Here is a 22,393-nt window from a genome sequence, read left to right as displayed (position 1 = left end):
ATATATATATATATCTATATATCTTATTACCAGCATGTCAACAATGACGTTCAGTGCAACTCAACACGCTAGTACAATTATTCAAAAGTGTTAAAATTCTGGCCACAAACATTTTTCAGAGACAGTCATAAGTGAAATTAGTATCTCTTTTGTTGCAATTAAATCAATTGAATGATGCCTGCCATAAGCATTTCATGCGTGATCAAGACTAATGAGTGACTCTAGTCACAGATGTGGTGACTCTTCCTAAACAAAATGTTATAAAGGTTGAGAAAAAAGGGTAGTTTTTCAAACAACTAACAAAATGTCATCTAGACGCGCTGGGCCTCCGCCTATGCAGCAACAGCTGCAACCTCAGCTGTCTATTTCCTATGGTGAACCGGAGAAAAAGCAACGCAGCAAGTGTATGTCATTCGTGTGTTGCATGTGGAAAGTCTTTACATGTATTTTCTCACATGTAACGCTCGTGGCAACGGTTGTCGCGTACTGTTTTCTTGGAGCATTTACATTTGAACATTTAGAAGCAGAAAACGAGCGAAATGTAAGTACACTTATAATTGCTACTAATAATAATATTTATGTTTTTTTTAAAACGTTTATACCATTATAATAAATAGAAATAAGGCAGTTTCGAAAAACATGTACTAGCTAATGGGCATGACGAGAAATATTGAGATTCTAGTTTTGTCAAGAGATATTAATATCAAGAGATATTAATCGACAATATTTTCTTTTTTTTGCTCTTCCCTGCCCTTTTGTCGCTTTTCATAGAACTTCAAGACCTCTAACCAAGATCTTCTAGCCACTCCGCAATAATACACATTGCAATTGATTTGAAATTTGGCACGTACTCTTCTCCTTAGTTTATATAATAACAATTTTCAGTGTAGCATAAAACAGCTTCAGCCCCCACTCTGAATAATGAAAACAATGCTAAAAAATATAAATTGTTTAGAATTTGGCTAAAATGTCTCATCACTTCCTCTCACGTACTTAGACGAGCATCCCGACAAACTTTTTGTCTAGAATGTACAAAAACCATTCAAAAACACAAATAAATACCTTTGCTTTGCATTTTTATTCCTCTTAAAGAGTAATCACAGCACTCCGGGATGAAAAGACGTGACTATTACTGGATATGGAATCATACTAGTAATAGAAGTAGTTCTTTAAAATTGATTTGTTCATACAAATGTGACGATTACATTGATTCTGGTTTACATAATGTCTTAGCCTTAACACAATAGGAATGACATGTTTTGTACTTTGATAAATTATTGTTGTGAATTTTGGAATAAAGTACCTCGGGAAAAATTAAAAAAAGGAGAAGATTTTGTTATTTAATTTATCTAAACCTAACTAACTTAACTAACTTGAATAACCTTATTAATTTTGACTTAAAAAAATCTGTAATACACCTTTAGAAAAAAAGTATCAAGGGCATAAAAATACGCGCGTATAATTTCTAACGGACTATTAGTACATTTATCTCTGTATTTATTGAAGGTGGTTTTAGTGTGTTGTGCTATTAAGTGAATGTTAGACCTAATATGAATATCAGTCGTACTGTGCCATGGTGGTAGGTTTAAAATTCGCTTCAAACATCTGTTTTGGAATACTTGTAATTTTTTAACATGAACAGCAGCACAGTTTGCCCAGATTGGAGATTCATACAATAAGATTGGTCTAATTATGGATTTGTATAACAAAAGTTGATTCTGTATACTTAGCTTCGATTTCATATTATTGAAGCAATAGAGCGATCTTATTGCTTTTTCGGCATTAATTATTTTACTGTCGATATGTTTTTTGAAGGCAAGTCTTTTATTTAATGTGACCCCCAAATAATTCACTTGGTCGTACCATGTAATATTCGAGTTAGCTATTAAACTGTTAAACGAGTTAGCTATTAAATGAAAATTAAAACTCTGCTGTTTGTTAAAATGCGAATCTAAAATATGGGCTTTCACATATAAATGATAACAATGTTTGGCTCAAGTTACGTACGCAGTATACATTCATTCGTTCATTTTTTAGGTTTAGGTTGCGTTGAAAATGTGCAGTTTCAATAAGCATATAGAATTTCGCCTTAAAATAGTATAATTAGGCCTGGACATGTCAGAGAAAATGCAAAAATGCAGACATGTAATATAATAGAAAGAAATATAAGAATATATTTAAGATAGAGAGTAAAGATTATCAAGATGCCAGAGAGGGTATAATGAATGAGAACACAACATTGTGGCTTGTCAGCGAGTAGTAATGCAGGTGTTAATATTCGAAAAAGGGAAAATTGTTACGAAATACTGTAGGAGATAAAATAACAATGAAAAAGGAAAAACAATAGAGAACATAGTAAAATTTTTTGATATCTACTGAAAGATATTGGGTTCTCGGGAATGAAATGAGAAAGTATGATTGGAGGACCAAGTGCATATTCAAATGTTTTATATTACAACAGTAAAACGTTTTCCAAAATTCACATCGCCAAACTCCCGACAAAAGATTGAAAAAGTCATAATTGTTACGGTATAATCAAAAAGTATATGCTTCATTGTATGTACCTCAAAAAAATCTCTAAAAGAACATTGTCCCGGATGAAATCGGACATATCATCTAGTCTAGTATAATAATAACGCCCGTAATCATTGTCATTAAAAGCTGACTAAAGCATTAAACAGATGCTTTACAATGCCAACAGAGGTTTTGTAGTTTTTACAAATAACTTTACTTGTTGAAATTATCTCTTAAACCCCATCTTATGCGGGTCCATGGTGTTTTGAAGCATTCATATTTAACACATTCTTACATTTTCGCGCGGAAATGCCATATCAGTCATATACTACACTGTTGCTTACTATGTTATAACATTCAATTATTTCTCCCACTCTAAAAAACAAGGTTTAATGATTTCCTAGTCCTGTCATTTTCTAACTTCCCAGCCCTATTTTCTGTACAAATCCATCCTATTAAACTTCGTAGCTATGTCACATTTCCACGACTAGATTTTGTTTCACATCCGATCGTTCCTCGCCCATATACTGCCACTTTTCGCATACTTTTTCCGTGTTTTGAGTCGCTCGTTCTTTCCAATATCAATTCGCCTTTGTTTTTGTATCTTTTCTGAACAGCAAAACGTATAACATGCGCTATATACCATCATTTTATATCATTTCTCACACCATCATATTCACTATGACACTTTCTAGTGCTGTTCACAATCGCTGCCAAATTTTGAATGAATATTCGAAATATCGCTCTTACAGGTTTTGGCTATTTGTAGCGCAAGCAGACCGTTACTGCTTATGAATCCTTTTATTCCATTTTCTTTACCACAGCACTTTGTTCTGAATATAACAAAGCCAATAATTCAAATTCATTGATATTTGATATGCCAGCTAAATCAATTGTCTTTTCTATTTTGCTTCCATTCTATCCTTTTTTACAGATTTCTCTCTTCTTATCCTTTTATCATCTTCCCGAACAACATATCTACTACTTCTGCCACTGCAATCATCAATCATAGCACTTTGCCACAATAAAATGAAGGAACCTCCTGAATTCAAGCCGTAGTAGGACACACAACGACTTGATTTCAGATTTTCAAAGATTCTGTATCTCAAGAACCATCTTACTACTACTAATTCACTCATATCACCCGATGTAATCCGATAACTTCCGAAAACTATTACTTTATTTATATCCTATCTGCCGCTTATTTTAACTGGCCAAGGCCAGTCTTGGTAAGACATTCTTTGATTTGAGTCTTTTACGTAGCAATCAGTCCTGCGTACGAGGAAGGATCAATCGAGTTTTGAACCCGATATCATTGTGTGTTTGTTCTCCACGCTAACGTTTCGGCTATCGAGACCGCTACTACTTCTTACTTACTTACTTATTTGTAAGACGATACAACCACCTAACGGTCTTGCTCCAAGATAAGCCTGTTTCAATAGTTCCAGCTTCAGCCGTCACGTATGGATTGACTTGCAGGAGATGGTCCACGAGGTTTCCATGGCACTCTAAAGGACCAGGTTGAAGAGGAGACCGGCAGACCCATCGCCCTGGCGCAGACTCTTGATGCTAGCAAAAGGTCTTAAGAGTTAAATCTAATCCCTGATAGAGTTTTGTGTCCTTCCAGGGCGTCCGTTTTGAGCCGGGCCTGCATTTTTCCCTCATAACCTTTGGCACGGGGACGGTCGGTTCTGCAACGTATCACTAAGCCAACCAAATAGTGATCGAAATCGACGAGGTCGATCTGGCTGGAAGTGGCTCTATCTGGGGAGTCACCCAAGTGACTTTGTGGATGTCCCGACGCGCAAACTTGGTACTTCCCACAACCAGATTACTTGGGTCAATCTTTTGCCATTATCGTTACTGTGCTCATGCAGACTGTGGCTATCAATGTATTGGCGGTACATTGGTTAAATACCGACTTCTGCATTTAAACCTCTGAAGAAGATTTTAAGGTCATGCTTAGGGCACTTAGGGTCGATGGTTTTTGCGAGACAGCCGTAAAAGTGGTCGTTCCTCCTTGTCTTCGGTGAGAGGCGTGATCTTTTATGAGGCTAATGGTCTTCTTAAAATAAATTCTTAATCAATTCTTCATTTCCCTCGCATGCGCAGGATGCATACTCTATCATTTTTTGGCCTTGAAGTCGATGACCTCGGATTTCAGCCGCGAATCAACGGTAAAATCCGTTCCGAGCATATGGAGGAGGTCATGGCAACTGTAATATACGTTGTAGCGTTCTCTACCACACCTGTTTAGCACACCATTCGCTAGCCATCGTATCTCTTGTAATGTTACAACATCCATGTTCGGTGTAGCTAGGGCGTTATCTAGCGTTCACCACCATTCAAATCTACGTACTCCATCCTACACTATCTAACTTAGGTATCATTTCTTTTCCCAAACGCAACGTTGTTGTCCTGGAAGCAATCGTTTTGCAATCGTTTGATGAGGTTAAAAGACAATATCTGCTCAATGCTACATGTATGCTTGAGTACACATTGCTCTTGATAAATACCGAAAATCAATTCAATCGATTGTCATATGCGTATTTGAGCGATATTTTTGATATTCTGGAAAGGAAAATGCCCCCCACTGGTAGATATTGAAAAGCTCTTCAACTCAATGCTTCCCTCCACCTACCCCATTTGATGAACACCAGCATTGCTGAGGCTTCACCAGTTCGTGTATTATGCAAGAAGAAGCAATTGTGCTGAATTTCACTCAAATCAAACATCATTTGTATTTTTTGGTATCCCGTAAAGGGGACTTTCTTTTGTTTACAATAAGAAGGGGATTTATTGTCACTTTTAAAAGTGCGTAAAATGATCATCTTTGTTTGACAATTTTGTTTTATTTGGTTATACGAAAATTTTGATAAGTTTTTTTTTTCTCAACCGTCTTTTCAGGTTAAAAAAGGTATCAGTTCAATACGTGTCAATTTAACTGACGCGATATGGAAAATGACAAATGATAAACCTGTTTTACATCAGCAAAACTGGACTTCGACTGCCATAATGCACCTGCAGGTTAGCTGAGCGTTTCTTTTTCTTTTTTGTTTCAAAGCAAAAATAGCACCACACATAGAACATTCAAGCACTTTATTATTTTTCTTCGCCAGTCATTTGAGAAAGAAATACTTACTGCCATGAAAAAAGATGGATGGGATGGAAACGAAGACGTGGATCAAATCCAATGGACATTTTTTGGAGCTTTGTTTTATTCCATCATCGTCATAACCACAATCGGTAAGTAGCAATTGCACGGAAAGAGATTAACAATAAAAAAGTAACAAAAAATGTGCAGCAAAAATGCAAACGAACTTTCCGTCAAATTCCATGGTGGCACTTAGACCGATTTCTTCTCCACCTTTTTGTTTGCTTGTCGAGTTTGATCGAATTGAGGGCCGAATTGAGGGCCACCCGGGAACGCCCCGAACGGTTTTGGTCCTAGCACACCTGGACCGAATGGCTGAGGGTAGAAGCCTCCTGAATGATAGCCACCGGGTGAGAAGAATCCGCCCGGTTGCCCACCAAATGATGGATTTCCGAGACCTCCACCGTAGGGATATCCGGCTCCTCCTCCGGGATACAATCCAACACCATTGTACGGAAAGCGATTGTATGGACGTCCTATGATACCGGTTGGACCTCCAGGACCCACGAGAATTCCGCTACCAGCTGCTCCGTGACCTAGTCCTCCATATCCGCCTCCGAAATTATGGTTACCCGGATAATATCCTCCTCCCAGTGCGTTGATGCCATGGAATGGCGATAGACCTCCTGCACCCTGCAGACCGGGGTTTATCCCATACGGATTTGGTCCGAATTGACCGTTAGCAAATCCACCACCACCGAATTTTTGATTGAATCTGCACTAATTGCAATTGATTGAAGCAGCATATAGAATGGAAAACATATAACAAATAAGAATATTGATGCGAAAGACTGAGAAACTCCTGCTTACCCGAAATCATTTGACTGATTTCCCTCTCCAAATTCTCCAGAAAACTCGTCATTTTGTGGCCTCGAGAAAGCAGGGCGCTTTGTGGTAGTTTCCTTCACTTCGTATCTTCCTTGTCTGAAAATTTTTTGAATAAATTTTATTGTACCTCCGTTCGATAATAAGCTGGCATTCTTAATAAACATTATGCAATAGATGTGAAGCTGAACTTAATTTAATCCTACGCAGCAATTGTGAAAAACATCGTTTTCGTTCAATTCGCAATTCGAAGACCGCTAGGCCATTTCGAGCGTAAATTGCACAATAGTTTTTTTTTTACCATTTGGATGAACTTGATACTAAATTGACTCTAACACATCACTCGTTTTCGATTGGCTTTGTTTGTCAAAGCTATTTGGAAGCTAATTCATAAGTGAGTTCTACTTGAACAAGCAAGCATCGGATTATCCTTCAATGTAAGAGAAAACTTTTGTTGTATGTATTATTGCTCTGTTTTTTAGTAAGAGACGCAAACTCATAAAAACGAAACAAACAGAGCTAAACGTTGAGCTGTCGCAATAATTGTTCTATCCCAATTATTAAACGAAAAACAAAAACAGCAATCAAGTAAACACCTAGTTCGTTGGATAACCACTATCCGATTCAAGACGTTTCACGAAAATCATAATTTTCTATCGTAATGTGTATTATAGAAAAAAAAAGTAAAAACTGGCAGTTGAAAGAGCTATTATTAAAAAAAATGAAATTAATCGCTCGGCTCTGCATACTTTGTACAACGTAATTCAAAACGTTAGAAGGATACAATCTTTTACGAGTGAAGTGCAAAGTGAATGCGCTCTTTGATTTATGAACTATCAAATTCTTTTAAATAGCTGTTTTTTTCTTTCATTTTTTTTATTTTTCTCCCAAAATCTTCCATATCCAAAATATTTCATTGCATATGCGCATATTCACATCGATAAACATATACATATATATTTGTTTAAAATAAAGCCACTTACCGATCGGTCCGTTTAATATCAGGGCTGTGTGGCTTTGATGAAGAATCTTGAAATGCCAACAGATCGCTACGCACATTAAACCTGTCTGCATTGTTTTTGTTGTCTGTTTCAATGTTATTTCCTGCTGACCAACTCCAACGCTCTTGGGCTGTTACTGCACCAATGAAGATGAAGGAGAACACAAACACAAACAATACATCTAGCAGGCAAGAAACAGAATCGCAAATCATTAAAACACAAACGCTCTATTTTCACTCTTATTTGCACGTATTCTATTCGAATTTCGATTTTTTTAAATTTTTATGCCATTCGTAATGTATGTGTTGCATTACTTACATTGTGTCATGGCTTCAGCGTTTTCACAGCCTGTCTATTGAATCTACCGGCCACCTTTTATTAACTTCAATGATAAACCCGTACGTGTCGTTTTCTGCTACTCTGGCTACACAGCTAGAATAGAATTTCTTTTCATCAATACAACACTTTCTTTATTAACCGTTGACGGGTTTAAATTCATTGGAAACGTGTTCACTTCTTTTATGCGGCAGCATATAACTCACGGTGAATATTCTGTTTGAATCATGCAGCTAAAACTTAGTTTGTGGCATACTATCATTTGGATCGTCTCACACCTAGCGTGAAAGCACAGTCCGAGACTAATATTTATACTTTATTGCTAATTGTGATTTAAAACTCCATTTTGCAACGCATTCTTTACATACCATACAGCTGACCATATCGACAAGCATACATTGCTATTAACGAACGTGTTTTTGAATCGAAAACAACAAGCGATAGTGTTAGGCAGAGTAAATTGAGTGTATTTCTGTTCGTTGTTTAAATTAAAAAACCGTTTGATGATGAGTTTAAATAACCAACTTTACACAATTCATGCAGGGTATATAAGATTAAGCGGAGACCTTTTAAAAACTCTTTCCATCGATGTGAAAATGATGGTATCGAGTGATATTAATCCATGAAATTGAAAATTATTTCAAAATCTATAACTTCAATTATCGACTAACCGGAATTTTTTTTTCAACCGCTATTGGCTTAGTAATAAAAAAGCTTAAACGACCGTGAAATCGCTGAATAGTCGATTTCGACGATTTTACATTACCACATACGAAATAAAACCATTGCTTGCAGTTATTAGAGAACTTTTTTGAAGATTCAATCTAACTATTAGCAGTTTTTCACACTTTTGGTCACTAGGTAATTCGTCCATGGCAGCCGCACATTTTTTTAATAATTCATTTTTTCATCTTAGTTGTTTTATTTATACTAAAATTATTTGAAAATTGTTCAATCCGACAAATCATACAATAGTATACAATTTTCAACACATTTCATGATTCTTCATTCCAACCCAATACTGCATATTCACAATCACACACTCCAATTCATTCAAATACACTCTCTCTAGCCTTCGCTCTATCTCTCTCTCTCTCTCTTTCTCTCTCTGTTAGCCTCTTTTTCTTAAGCTCTGCATTTTAAATTTTACAGTGCTTACCTACCTACAGTACCTATGGCAAACGTTGTTATAGCACTACTAAACGAAAATTGTTAAATCTTTTCTACTCTTATACTCCAGCCAAACCAAACCCACACATTCGTGCAGTGATCTCGTATACTAATATCTGTGGAATCTGTGTGACTTTGTTTCTTTACACAATACCTCCCGGACTTTGAGGGTTACAAACGCCTTGTGCCATGCTTTACGCATTCTTTCATAGCTACGCTCATGTAAATTTGTGTAACCAATCGTTTCAATTTTGTTCGTAAGTCGAAACAAAAGATTTCCCACAACGCATTACTGTCATCCACGGATCAAGTGGCACGGGGAAAGGAAACCGTCACTGCGTGAATGAATGCTAAAAAAAAAACAAACCAAACAAAAAGAAGCCTTCCACCATCCAATCAAAGGCCAGCATCGTTCACGGGCGGCACTTGCTTTTTCCATCCCTTTTGTCAATCTGTGAAACTTCCCAGTCAACAAAGCTTTACTTGTGCACAGGATGTTACATAACCGGCGATGGAGAAGAAGCCGGCTGGACGCACCATCACCTAATGATTGTTGTATGAGAAGTTGTTGCACCTAACAAGAAAATTTGATTATTTTCTTACGCTTTTTTATGCCATAAAAAACAACAATCAAAGTTAACAAAAATATAAATAGTACATATCTTTTGGCATAATGTAACGTATAATATCGATAGTATATATTAATGATCGTTATCATATCATAATCACCAACTGATGTTACTACTGGCACAACGCCAAATATTACACTATTTAGAACTATACAAGTTAAGTTGAACCATCCAAAAGTAAATCCAAAAGAGCCATCCAAATGTAGGTTAAGGTCGCATGATCTCACCCGAAAACGATCGTACACCCACTCATGCCAGTCACCGAACAGAGCATGCAGGGATCGTCAATCCTGGTCGTCGAAAAGAATACACCACTCGATCGTCATCTTTTCTAGATCATTTATTGTAAAATATATCTTTGATAAAATCAATGTAAAAAAATCTATAGCTAATTGTTTAAAATCAGTTTAATTATTTTTTATTTTAATGTTGCATGTGAGAATAAATTGCATTGAAAAATTTGTGTTTTTTTTAATCTTGTTATAAAGAATAAATTATGATCAAATGCAAACAAGTAATTTCGTAGAAGTTTCTTGAAAAATGAGCTGTATTCTTTCAACATCAATACTATTGTTCCACATTCAACAAATATCTGCTTACCCCTGCTAAAAGTGTTGTCTAGTAGTTTACAATGACACACTGCTACTGAAGGTTGCTCCTCATAATGCTGCCATTCAAGCATTCGCAAATTGCTTTTCAATGTCGTTCGTCTGTTCTACAAAATCCTCCTGTAGTCTTTAGCAAGGTTATCGATAGAATACATTGTTTTTTTCATATTTTTCAAGATTTGTAAGATATTAAAACCCCATCCATTCCGATGTTCCTCAATACACAATATACATTAAATTTTTGGTATGTTCTCATACACTATAATTATTGTGCTCATTTAATTCCAAACAAACAACAACAATTAACATCATTTAATTCTAAGATAAAATAAACTCACATGAAACATGAGCATAAGCCCATCTTAGGAAAATGCACATAAATTCACTTGAATTAATGTTAAATATGATGTCACTTGATTTAATGATCATATTTTAGTTATTAAATCATCATTGATTTACACGTCAATTTTCCATACAAATATCTTAATTTATATTAAAAACTATTTACTCAACCCACTCAAAACACAATCTGAAGATGCACATGAAACACTCACGATTTCTAATTTATCTCAAGGTTTATCTGCACAATCAACATTAGGTTTACCAATATTCATATATTCTCATTTTATTACACCCATCATTCGATCGTTTCGATCATCATTTCGATTACCCCTTCTTGTCATCATGAATGTCCCGACTATCCGTTCCCATTATCCTTTGTATCATTTCATATGTATTTTTGTTTACTATACCGATTGCAATTGCATACATACTTGAGCAATCTACTACAAACAATGTTGTGTTATTTGTATCCAGGATTCTTATTCATACTATTTCTACGCAAAATACACGACCTTTACATCTCTATTCCATAAACTTCAACGCTCTTCCTATATAACCAAAGAACTCAGTCTATAAATTTAAATTGCTCGTTTTGTTTTCTGATTCTTTGATCCTTAAATACGCCTAGGTTCAGCCAGAGTTACTGCGCTGATGAAGATTTAAAGCGGGCAGGTAGATTTCATCGGTACAGTCATATGACATTATTTTTCTAGTTACCCCTTGTTTATACACTCAGACATCTTTCGGTATAGTATGCTTAGCTATAGTTGTCTGTTGAACTTGCGCTGTACTACTGTTATGCATATCTTCCTGATTCGGCCTTGGATGCATCGGCATTTGCGCGATATGCTTATCTTTCCTTCTCGTTGTACTTATCACATACTGCACCATATTGTATCGCTATTCTACCAAAAATAACCATTTTCCCGTTACCGTTTTATTTTTCAGAAAATCTGCTCAATAGTACCCTATTATTCCATTATGCCATAATAACACCTTTCGTAGCATACTTAACTTTTGGTCTAAATTATGCAAATGATTTATTACTTTGAATTATATAGTTTGTCTCCAATTAGGGTTTTAACTGCTTTATAATTAATATCATTGAATTATAAAGCAATAAACGCCCAGGGTGGTGGACAAATTATGAAAGTAAGTTTTTTATTATATTCAGTTTTTGAGTTGTTTCATTTATATTCAGATTTTAGCTGGATAAATTTCTTGCATGTCATACACATGTTCTAGTCTTATCAAGTTCTACTGCATGTAAATTGTATGCTTTATTTAATTTTTTCAACAATTTCGCCGGTTAAACACATAAAGGAATTGCTTACTTCTTAGTGCATGGTGTACCAACCTATTTTCATTATCATTTCTGTACACATGTAATCTATCGGTACACCAAAGTTCTGACGGTGCACTTGTTTTCTGGCGACTGGCATTGCATTCAACTGCACCAAGATGATTTTGGGACTACATTTAAGGTACTGATTTAAATCATTTGCAAAGTGATCGTAGAAACATTTTTGCTCTTGAATTTTTTCTTGCGTAAGGGTGTTAATGAGGTTGAAATTCGCCAAATTTGGGTGAATTCCACTCGGAATATATAATGACAGTTATGACAACTATTCTACACAATCTGTTTCAGCCATTGAATTGCTTGAAATTATAGTACTTTGTTAGTGTGGTTACTATGTTAACTATTTTCATAAAGGTCTGGGTCTAAATAGAGTGTAAATAAGCCCAAAATCAATTTCCGAGGGTAGAGCGAAGGGCTAGATACTGTAGCAGCACATAAACATTTTATGGTTAAATCAATATTCAATGATACAATCATTTATCAGATTTAAACATTATTTAGCCAGAATTCAGCCATCTTTTACGGCTCATATCCAGTAAGTACTATTTTCTTCCAGATCTCATTAAAAGTTTCTTACATGCAAAAAAAAACAAATTTAAAGAGTAAAACACTTTAAATTGTTAATCCTCTCTGATATATCCTTGCGATAGCAGAATGATTGCAGAGCTTAGGGCCGGAATCAAATGTATATTACACACACACACACACACACACACATATATATATATATATATATATATATATATATATATATATATATATATATATATATATATATTTCTCTTCATCAATACATCCTTGCATAACGAATGCAGAGCAAAGAGCCTTTTACCAAGTCACATATTACATTGTTGCATAGTTTCAAAGTATTTGGAATTAAATTTAATTAATTCAAATATTTATTTAAGAAATGTTTAACATTTTATGCCAAGGATGGAAGGTGTTTGACATCAAATGTATAATAAAATACATAAATTTTTCTTTACGTTATTGTGTGGTCCAATAGTAGGTGTTTTATTTCGGAATTTTCGTAACTCTCCTTTTTCCTCATGTTTACACGCGAAGTAGAAAATAATTATTGTTTACGGATTGAGAGAGCAAAGATTATTATGGCAACGAGGATTGCCTTTTTCTTTTTGTGTTTATGTAACATTGCTATCCGAGGCCGTAAAATTGATTGGGCTAAACGAAATGCATTGTTAAAAAAACACACCATCACAAAAATTATCATTTGAAATATCAATGAAGCATAAGTCTTAATTAGTACAATATCGTAACGCGAAGTTGAAAGCTAATTGGATTTTAAATAGTATATTCACACATTTGATTGTTGAAAATCCGCACATTGAAGATAATAATATCGTATCGTTATAAAACATCATTAAACGTTAAAAAGTACGATACTGATTATATAACTAAAACGATCGTTTAATGCTTTGTCAACAACGGTTCTAAAATTGCATTTCTACTATTTTATACAAACAGGATATGGTCACATAGCGCCAAAAACATACATGGGTAAAATTTCGACCATCTTTTACGCTATATTGGGTATTCCACTTATGCTGCTATGCCTTTCTAATATTGGTGATATTATGGCCAGTTCGTTCAGGTAAGCATAACATATGAGCTTCGATTCGAGCTAGAGACGATTTTATTTTCCTATGAACAGTGAAGAATAAGATCAACCTGTTTTTCTATTATTTTTGTGAACATGCTCTTGATGTCTTAAGTAGTTTAGTTTAGTTAGTAAGTTTTTTAATCAATCAGTTTAAAGCTGACTAGATAATACTCCAAAGTTATTAAACTTTTTCAACAAAACTCAGCGTAGAACACATTAGTTATTGTTAATATTAGCTCAGCGTAATTTAATTTCAGCGACATATTTGAGTTCGAGAACACCAAAAACTGTACGATCAATTTGCCATTTGTTCACCAGGTTTCTTTATTGGCGCGTGTGCTGCTATGTTTGTACACGGGAGCCTAAACGTTCCAATTCTAGGCGAGGACGAAGTAGCCGTGGCACAATAAGACAAGGGCAAGTAAATCATTCATTATCTTCATTCAAAATTATCATCATTTGTCATCAGTAGATCACAATTACCATTGTTGTCAATTTTTGTTTCGAAGTTTAGCTAACTTCATCATTTATTTTGATTCTTTAGAAGGAGTTCCACACGGTCCGGTCAAGGCCAAGCGGGCACAAACTTGAGACGTTCCGTACGAAATTCTCAACGTTCCGCCGATTCTGGATTTGATCCATACTTTGACCCTGGATTAGGTCATGCATATTCTGACACAGATTGTAGGTGAGATAGTAATAACAATTGTTACTTGTTGTATCAAATTTGGCAGGCAAAGGCTGAACCACTTAAGCTAACAAATATGTCATATAACATGGTTTGCTTATTATATACTATCTCATACAGATATAACGCTGCGATAGATGATGGATATTATCCGGATAATGACCGCGGTATGCGGCAACAGGGCAATATGCCACCACAGTCTAAGTATGACCCACAAAATAGCCCAGGCGGTGTGCGGCAGAAATCGCGTAGTACTGCAAATGCCGAGACATTCTTGAACGATGAGTATCTGCCAGGTTCTCAGCAACTGAAACGATCTCAACCATCACACTCTCGCCCCGAACCAATGGGCCTTGACCAATCGCAACGATCACTACAAAAGCCACGCGATCAATATCGCAAAATGCAAGGTTGGTCTATCATATATTTTTGCTATAAATTAAATCCAATTGTTTGTAAAAATCCACACAAATGTCACTCTAATAATTGGATAATGCCCGTAATTATCGTTCAACTGAACAACATATATCCTAGGAATGCGAGCACAATCATTAGACCGGCGCATGTTTCGACAAGACTCGCAGATGATCGATATGGAAGATGAATCACCATGCAAGACACCGATTCTCTGCAACAAGTACGCACTCGACGATGCGGATGACCAAGATGGAAGACCAACACGACCAAACCCTCGCAGCCAGTCTATGCCGCGACAGACGGGACGTTACGGGGACCGTTTGATGCCTGACCGGATGCCCTACTATACCGAGGACAACGAGATAGGGGAAAATATGCAAACCGTGCGCAAATCGGCTCCTCAAAGACGTCGAGAGCCACGACCCGGTAAATGAATGTTTCTCTTCCCAAATGTGTGGATGTTCTTTCGTGCACACTTTGGTAAACCTCTTGAAACCCCCGGACGATGATAAATTACTTTTTCATACGAACGACGTCTCGGAGATTCGATTTATTTGGTCAGAAAAAAAGGAAATTTAAATTTTTCGCTCATCACGTAGCATCAAACTAATTTTAAATTTAGTAAAAGAATATCTTATTGCGCAATATTTAGATTAAAATTGTTTTGAAGAGCTCAAAATATGCAAATATTTCTGTGTTCCATTCTGTAACGCTCTTTATACTGAAGTAGATCGATTATTTCGTCTCTTTATGTGCTTCTTGATTTGTTATTCTATTTTGTTTGTAAATCATTTGTTGGCCACAGTGAAACTCCACCAAACCAGTTTTGATTGTCGTGTAACATATCTCGTTTCGCTCGGTACCCCAGCTGTTGACCATCAGCCAATTCGATGTCATAGGAAACTTTAAGTAGAAAATCCAAAAATATCCAACGCAAAACATCAAAAGACGGAAAATCAAAGTGACTCCACGTGTGGGCCATAGCTTACCCGCTTAATTATATGTTTCTAATTAAATCTCTCCCCTTTTCCTTTTTCCTTTTCTTCCGCGATCGTAACTTCCGTCAACAGTGCCGGCGCCGTCGCCACGCATAATGTCACCGATGGGATTCGCCGTCCATCGCCAAGCACGTCATCTACAAAATGTGATCGATGATAACTCGCTCTACGATGACGAATGGGACATCCACAGCGGCGAGCTGCCACCATCGTCCATCGTACGGCCTGTGCCTATTTGGTTGTGCGTTTTTCTAGTGGTTAGTTACATCATTGCCGGAGCGTTTATGTTTTCTGAATGGGAAGATTGGAGTTTTCTGGATTCAGCATACTTTTGCTTCATCACCCTCACTACCATTGGTAAGTTTACCGGGATCTATATTTCTGGTGTCATACAGATTATTAAATATGGTTGTTTTTTCAATTTGTTATGGTTGTTTTTCATTGTAACACTTAATGAAATTAATTCGGTATAATTATTGAATATGTTCAATGATATATTTACTGTTTTGTTTTGTTTATTTTGTTGTAGTGACGGCCTGGCCGTAATTTTTTAAAATATAGTTTAATCATAACACATAATTCATTCCAAATTCTCAGTTCACACGTATAAATTCTACAATTCTACGATACTACTCTGTTAAAATCTCGAAAATTTCAATACTAGTCATAAGCATAAGCGCCATTATATCAAGCACAAAAATAATATACTCACTTCCAAATATCAATTTCTGATATTATTTGTAAACTAACATGATGCCATAAATCATTTTAGAAATATTTTAGTTTACACTAACTTTCAAAGGTTTTCTTTATCCCATTGCTTTAAATTCAACAGATAATATTTCTATTGCGCTTTGTTCGACTTACATTCAGTACCGTGTAAATTAAAATTTTAATGAAATGGGACATTGGATTGGTTTTTTTTAAAGAAAAGTTTCAAAATTTAAAGAACGTAATATGCATAATTGTATGACCTTTGTCATATTTAGTGTTCTCTCCGAATTTCAATATTTATTGTACACTTATTTTCCTCAAACTATTTGCAGGTTTTGGAGACTTTGTACCAGCCCAGGGCGTTAAAAACGATTCCGAAATTTCGATTGCCCTTTGTTCATTATACTTGCTATTTGGCATTGCTCTTTTGGCCATGAGTTTCAATCTGGTGCAGGAAGAAGTGATATCAAACGTCAAAAGCGTGGCCAGGCGACTAGGAATTTTGAAAGAAGAAGACATGGACGATTAACCGAAATAAAGTAAATGTAATCTTTTCTATTAGCATAAGTCACAAGTATATTTTTCCAGCAGTAAAAATATGGAGTGAACCTTTTTGTAACTTTTTCATTAACAAATACAATATTTAAAAAAATGATCATGATGCATTCTTGTGATAAAATTTTTCATCTAGGTGGTTTATCCTCTACTATTCGGATCAATATTTTAAAATAATCATCGTTGTTATGGAGCTATATTTTTTCAATCATTCTGTTATTTTTCTTCATTGTTATTATTATTTACAATTCTTAAAATTATCCTTTATATTTTTTTAGATTTGCTATTTATAAATTGAGTTATCGTTCATTTCTTTTTCTTCATCTCGCAATCTTTCCTCTCTTTCTTTTTTTCGCAATCAGTGTACTATGTATCGATCTACTTGATTTCAAATGATTTTGACCAATGCTAAAGCGATGCACTCATGAGGCAAAATGGAATACCTCCATGAACTACCGCGTTCCATGTTTGGGTGTTATTGGGATCCGACATCCTTAGAACACCAATGCTGCCTATTGTTTTGTGTTTTTTGAATGTGTAATTTAATGTAAACTTATCGTGTTTTATAGCCGATTTAGCTACCTTATTTACATTAAGGATTTATTCTCCATGTAACAAATAAAATGAAAACTATTAAATTAGCCGTTAAAATCCACGTCAAGTTTTTTCGTCCCTTCTTATTCCTTGTGAAGATGACTAAGGATTGATAGTAAACACACTAGCTCAAAACACTCACCTACAATAATCAACACCAAATGAAAAATGCTGTGCGTCCACTATATTTTATTGTTTTTTTTTTTTGTTATTTTAGCAGATATCTGAACGAAACGCATTTCTTATACGACTGCGGCGTTCGATGATTTGAAGAAGATTTCAGTACAATTAATACAATCTCTTTGAATACTGTGCTCAATTTTACATAATACAGAGAGTTTAAAGGAGCATTTCATGGGATAAATCTCATTGGATCAGCCGTCTGATAAAATCTTCTGGAATATCATAACGAGAAAACATTTTTGATATGAAATCACTACTTATTTTTTCTATCAGAACAAATTTTCAACATAGTTCTTTTACCTAAGCACTTTTACGAGACAGTTATGCATATACTACAATAAGTTGCAACAGATTTAAGAATGGACTTTGGAATGTTTGATCTTTCATTCATCGACCGTTACAAATTTTCTCATAACGTATCCCTTTTTCAATTTCGTCATCAGTTCATCCGTCCTCTGCCTTCATCAGCCACGCTCTGATTATATAATTTGCATTCCTTTCGTTACTAACGAAACGTAAAATACACGTATCGTGATATCGCTTTTGCCTTCACAGCTCTCCGCGCTGTCGATCGATTCCGATCGCAAACGAACTGTAGTTCCACCGTTGTCATCATCATCATCATCACCATCATTTTGTCGAAACGCTAGACAGCCAAAAGCATCAGCTTTCTCACGCGACCAATAATTTTCCAATAACAACAGCAGCAACATCCTCTTTAGCTAACATACCACGTTGCAGTACGTTTCACGTCGTTCGTCAGTCGCATTCAAAATCTGCTAGCATTGCTTTACTTCTCCAATGCCCAGGAAGTGTATACCAGGCTCGATATTTTTAGAATGTCTTCGTGCCGATGCTGTGCGTCTTGTGCACGTTTGGCGTGTTGGTATTTCAATAGGTGACATCGAATGTATGCCAAAAATGAAATCGACAACACACAACCGCAAAGGTGACACGTAAATACGGACACAATGGAGGATAATTCTGCATATAATAGTAATAAATGAACAAAATGTTCTTAAATAATCCCAATTCTGATCGGCCGGGTTTTGTATCTTAAGTGCTTCAACAATGACGGTCCACATGCTAGCCTTGAAAAATCTGTTTCAATGATCAAGCATGTCTTTAAATTGAAATTCTTCAGTATGTTTTATTACTTTTAAATGACTTTAAAATTAAGAATTAATTTAAAAGTAAGAAAATATACTTAATTATTCTGTCTTACTTTAGGTCTTAGTTTAATCAATTTTTCTTTACTACTAACATTTTTACTAACGCTCACCTTAGCTTGAACTTGAATTAGATACCGGAAGTGGTTATTAAAGTTCGTTTTTGTGACCATAATATTCAATTTATATCGAGCATTCTTACAGTAGGCTGAAAAATGGTTTCACGTCACGTAGCTCTGACCTGTTTTGAGTTATTGATTCACTATCATTTAAAATATCGTATTCCATGATCCTATACCCACTACGTACCATCTGCTAACCATCTAACCTCACCTATCATAGTAAGAACGTGTTCTCTGCTTGAGCATACTAGGCCGTTTTGAGGTGTCATAAATTTTTCTCAGACGACCTCAGATGACATCCGAAAACCTCACAATGACGAATTGTTATTTACGGAAAAGGCCAGATAATATTGCAGTGCTCGTTAGTGACACTCGCACGGAAATATGCTTCGCAAAAGGGAGCAACGGACTTCATCGTGTAGATTATCACGAAGACAACGCTTACCCGAGCACACTTTTGGCCGCTGTCCATGCGATTCGTTCATCACAAACTTTTTTGTGAACAAAAATACGATCGAAATTCTTCAAATTTCTCACACATTACATTATTGTTGTGCTGAATTGGTTTATTCGACAGATTTTAAGTTATTTAATAACATATGAGTTACATGTTTTACAGGCTATTGATAACATCGTCGTAATGCATAATGTCTGCAATATATTTTCTTCTATTTACTATGTAAATTATAACAATAGTATTCTCAAGCATGATGAAACCTTATTTTATCTACAACCTTTTTTTTTAATCAATTTTGAAAGCTAAAGTGTATGATTTTGCTATACACTACTCTGATTTGATTCATGAATTAAAATTTAAAGAGAATAGAATCACACTATACTGATTGACTTTTTTTACGAATATGATGAGAAAAGAACCATAAATGAACGAATTGATATGGCAATGTGTAGTGATGATAATGATACTTAAATTTTACTTTTGATTGATTTTGTAACTCGGGTTTAGCCAGACAATGTGTCGTATCCTTTCAGTGAGCAACTACTTTCAGTGACCGAGCGTAGGGCTCAACATTTTCAACATTTCCATTTTCCCAAATTCAAACATTTCGGAGCTTTTTAGCAATTATGTTATTATGTTTGTTGTTTTGTATTGTTTAGAAAATAGTTATTAATTCAAATGTTTATCAAGTTAATTCAATTTGAAAATAGGATAAATTTTCTTACATAAATTTAAAGGAATATTAATCTAAACCCCATACGACTGAACTAGACCTTAACTGTAAGATTGTCTACGCATGCGATCAACACCACTAACCATTACTGTATAAAACATTTATGCGAATACCAACTCATCGCTGCTGTCGTAACACTAAGGCCGTTTTGCTAGAATTATTCTTGTCGCAGCGAGAAGGCAGGAGATCAACAGAAGAGAAAAATATGTTCTATTTTCAAACCAGACAGCGTCAAACGTAAACACATAACGCAACACACAGATGCCGTGGTTTGGGAGTATCCGCTATTCTGCATACATATTTCCAATCGAAAGCAGTCTACTCGTGTCAAGGGTGAGAAAGAGAATATAGGGAGAGTGTCAGATCAAACTGCCACACTTAGTACACACACTAAAAATCATTCGAGCTATCTGCAAATTCGGCTGGCACAGATAAATGTTCGCATCACCAAGTATTTGCAACAAAGATGATCATTGAACATGACATGTTCTTTTATATTTGTTAGCTACGAAAAATGAGTCTCGAGTTTTAAGGCAAGATGACATTTATCAAACTAAAAGGAAGAGCCACTTGGTACAACCAATCTTGATTATGATCGTGTCATGTTTATTTTTGGCCGCTTTCGCATGATTCCATATCGTCTTCGTACTGAATCTCACATGCATGATCGTTTTTCCTTCGAGTATAGTAACAAAAATGCAAACAATCTTGTGCTTACTATATAGCAATGCAGCAAATATATTAACACAATAAGCAAGGCTAAGAATTAAATAACCACTATTTTTGATGAAAAATCCTCGCATCCGATCGGTTCCGCTGTGATCGCAAATGTGCATTGTAGACGCATGCTGAGAGTGAGCAAAGATCATGACCACTCACTCGGGGCAGCGAAATGTATTTTCACGTTTTCCTTAAATCTCTTGCACTCGAAAAACCAGGCCACCACTACTACTACTATTGGCTCAGTAGTTCGTTTGGCTAACAGTTCACACACTATCACACATCAGGGGAATGGAAAATTTCGATAGAAGAAAACTCTACAGTAATATAAATCTACCACGCCTGTAGTGGTTATACAAGTTAGTCCCAGTCTGGCACAGAATGCGCGTCCGGCAAGCTCGACTATGTTTTCAAAGACCAGTTTTACCGAATAAACCGCGCTGTTAAGATCTTGTCCTGACTGTTTTGAGCCACTCAGAATGTGCGTGAAGTATCTATTTGTGACCGGCTCGCTTCCGTTTCGTAAAATTCCGTTCATCGATTATATACTCGACAGTGCATTGCGTTGCATATAGTGAAAAGCTTTCTCTTCAAGTGATTATTCGAGCTATCGAATACATTGTTGAGATCGTTGTGATCGATCCAAAGCCATACTTGCATGGCGATCTATATAATCCGAATATAGGCCACCTGCATATCAGCTGCTAAAAAGCATGAGAACGCGAGTATCAAGTGCATCAAGTGTTGTTCAGTTATCCATGTTGACAGCTGCTTTAAATATCGTCCCGTGACGAGATGTTCTAGAGGTCAAAAGACGAGTATTGATCCGATTTTCATTGAATGCTCGTATCATCAAATAACAAATCGAGCGAAAGGCATTCATGAGATGGGTGCTGATAGCTATAAATATAAGCAAGACCACCTCATGTGCTACATAAATTGCTCGAGAAAAACATCGAGTCAGCTGCCGTTTGACTCTTAAATGAATGGAAATAGTGACAAAAAAGCGAATATGATACTTGAATCACCTACTCAAGGCGACTTGTTTCAATTTCTTAGTTCAAACGAGTTTAACGTATGTCATTTTGGTTGATCTACCGATTTACGAATTGCAGTATACGTTTGTTTGAAAACAAAATAAAATTTACAGCACCATAAAAGCATTAACATTTGAGCATTGAACTATTCAAGTTTGAAAAGTTATCTGATATGAAACGTTCGTAGTGATGAAATCAGTCGGTCGAAAAAAAAATGGAATCTCTAACTCTAATGTACAGTCTTTAACAGATATTTAGCTTATCGAATAAAGTAATATTTGCTAGTAATTATTTTAGGTAGTTATGATCCTGTGATAAATATTGAGCAAAAGCGAAATTCCAGTGCTGATACATACGTCTTACGCACGTCCTAGCATTAAGCAAATTTGCTAGACCACTCTTTCCACGGTACCGTCAATTCCCTTGGAGTTGAAAGCTTTGGGCTC

General features: G+C 35.7%; 1 protein-coding gene across 1 annotated transcript; it reads left to right on the top strand.

The window, feature by feature from the left end:
* The first annotated feature begins 304 nt into the window (after positions 1 to 304).
* Positions 305 to 16,906, top strand: LOC128725700 (uncharacterized). The gene is made up of 10 exons (XM_053819465.1): positions 305 to 541; positions 5,422 to 5,541; positions 5,634 to 5,760; positions 13,425 to 13,551; positions 13,879 to 13,977; positions 14,105 to 14,248; positions 14,369 to 14,658; positions 14,783 to 15,091; positions 15,736 to 16,020; positions 16,710 to 16,906. Exons 1-10 carry the CDS (start codon positions 305 to 307, stop codon positions 16,904 to 16,906), a joined length of 1,935 nt encoding a protein of 644 aa, XP_053675440.1.
* Positions 16,907 to 22,393: the final 5,487 nt, after the last annotated feature.

The sequence above is a fragment of the Anopheles nili genome, chromosome 3 (genome assembly GCF_943737925.1).
Source record: "Anopheles nili chromosome 3, idAnoNiliSN_F5_01, whole genome shotgun sequence".
NCBI classification, from domain to species: Eukaryota; Metazoa; Arthropoda; class Insecta; order Diptera; family Culicidae; genus Anopheles; species Anopheles nili.
This window is presented reverse-complemented; position numbering and strand designations above follow the sequence as displayed.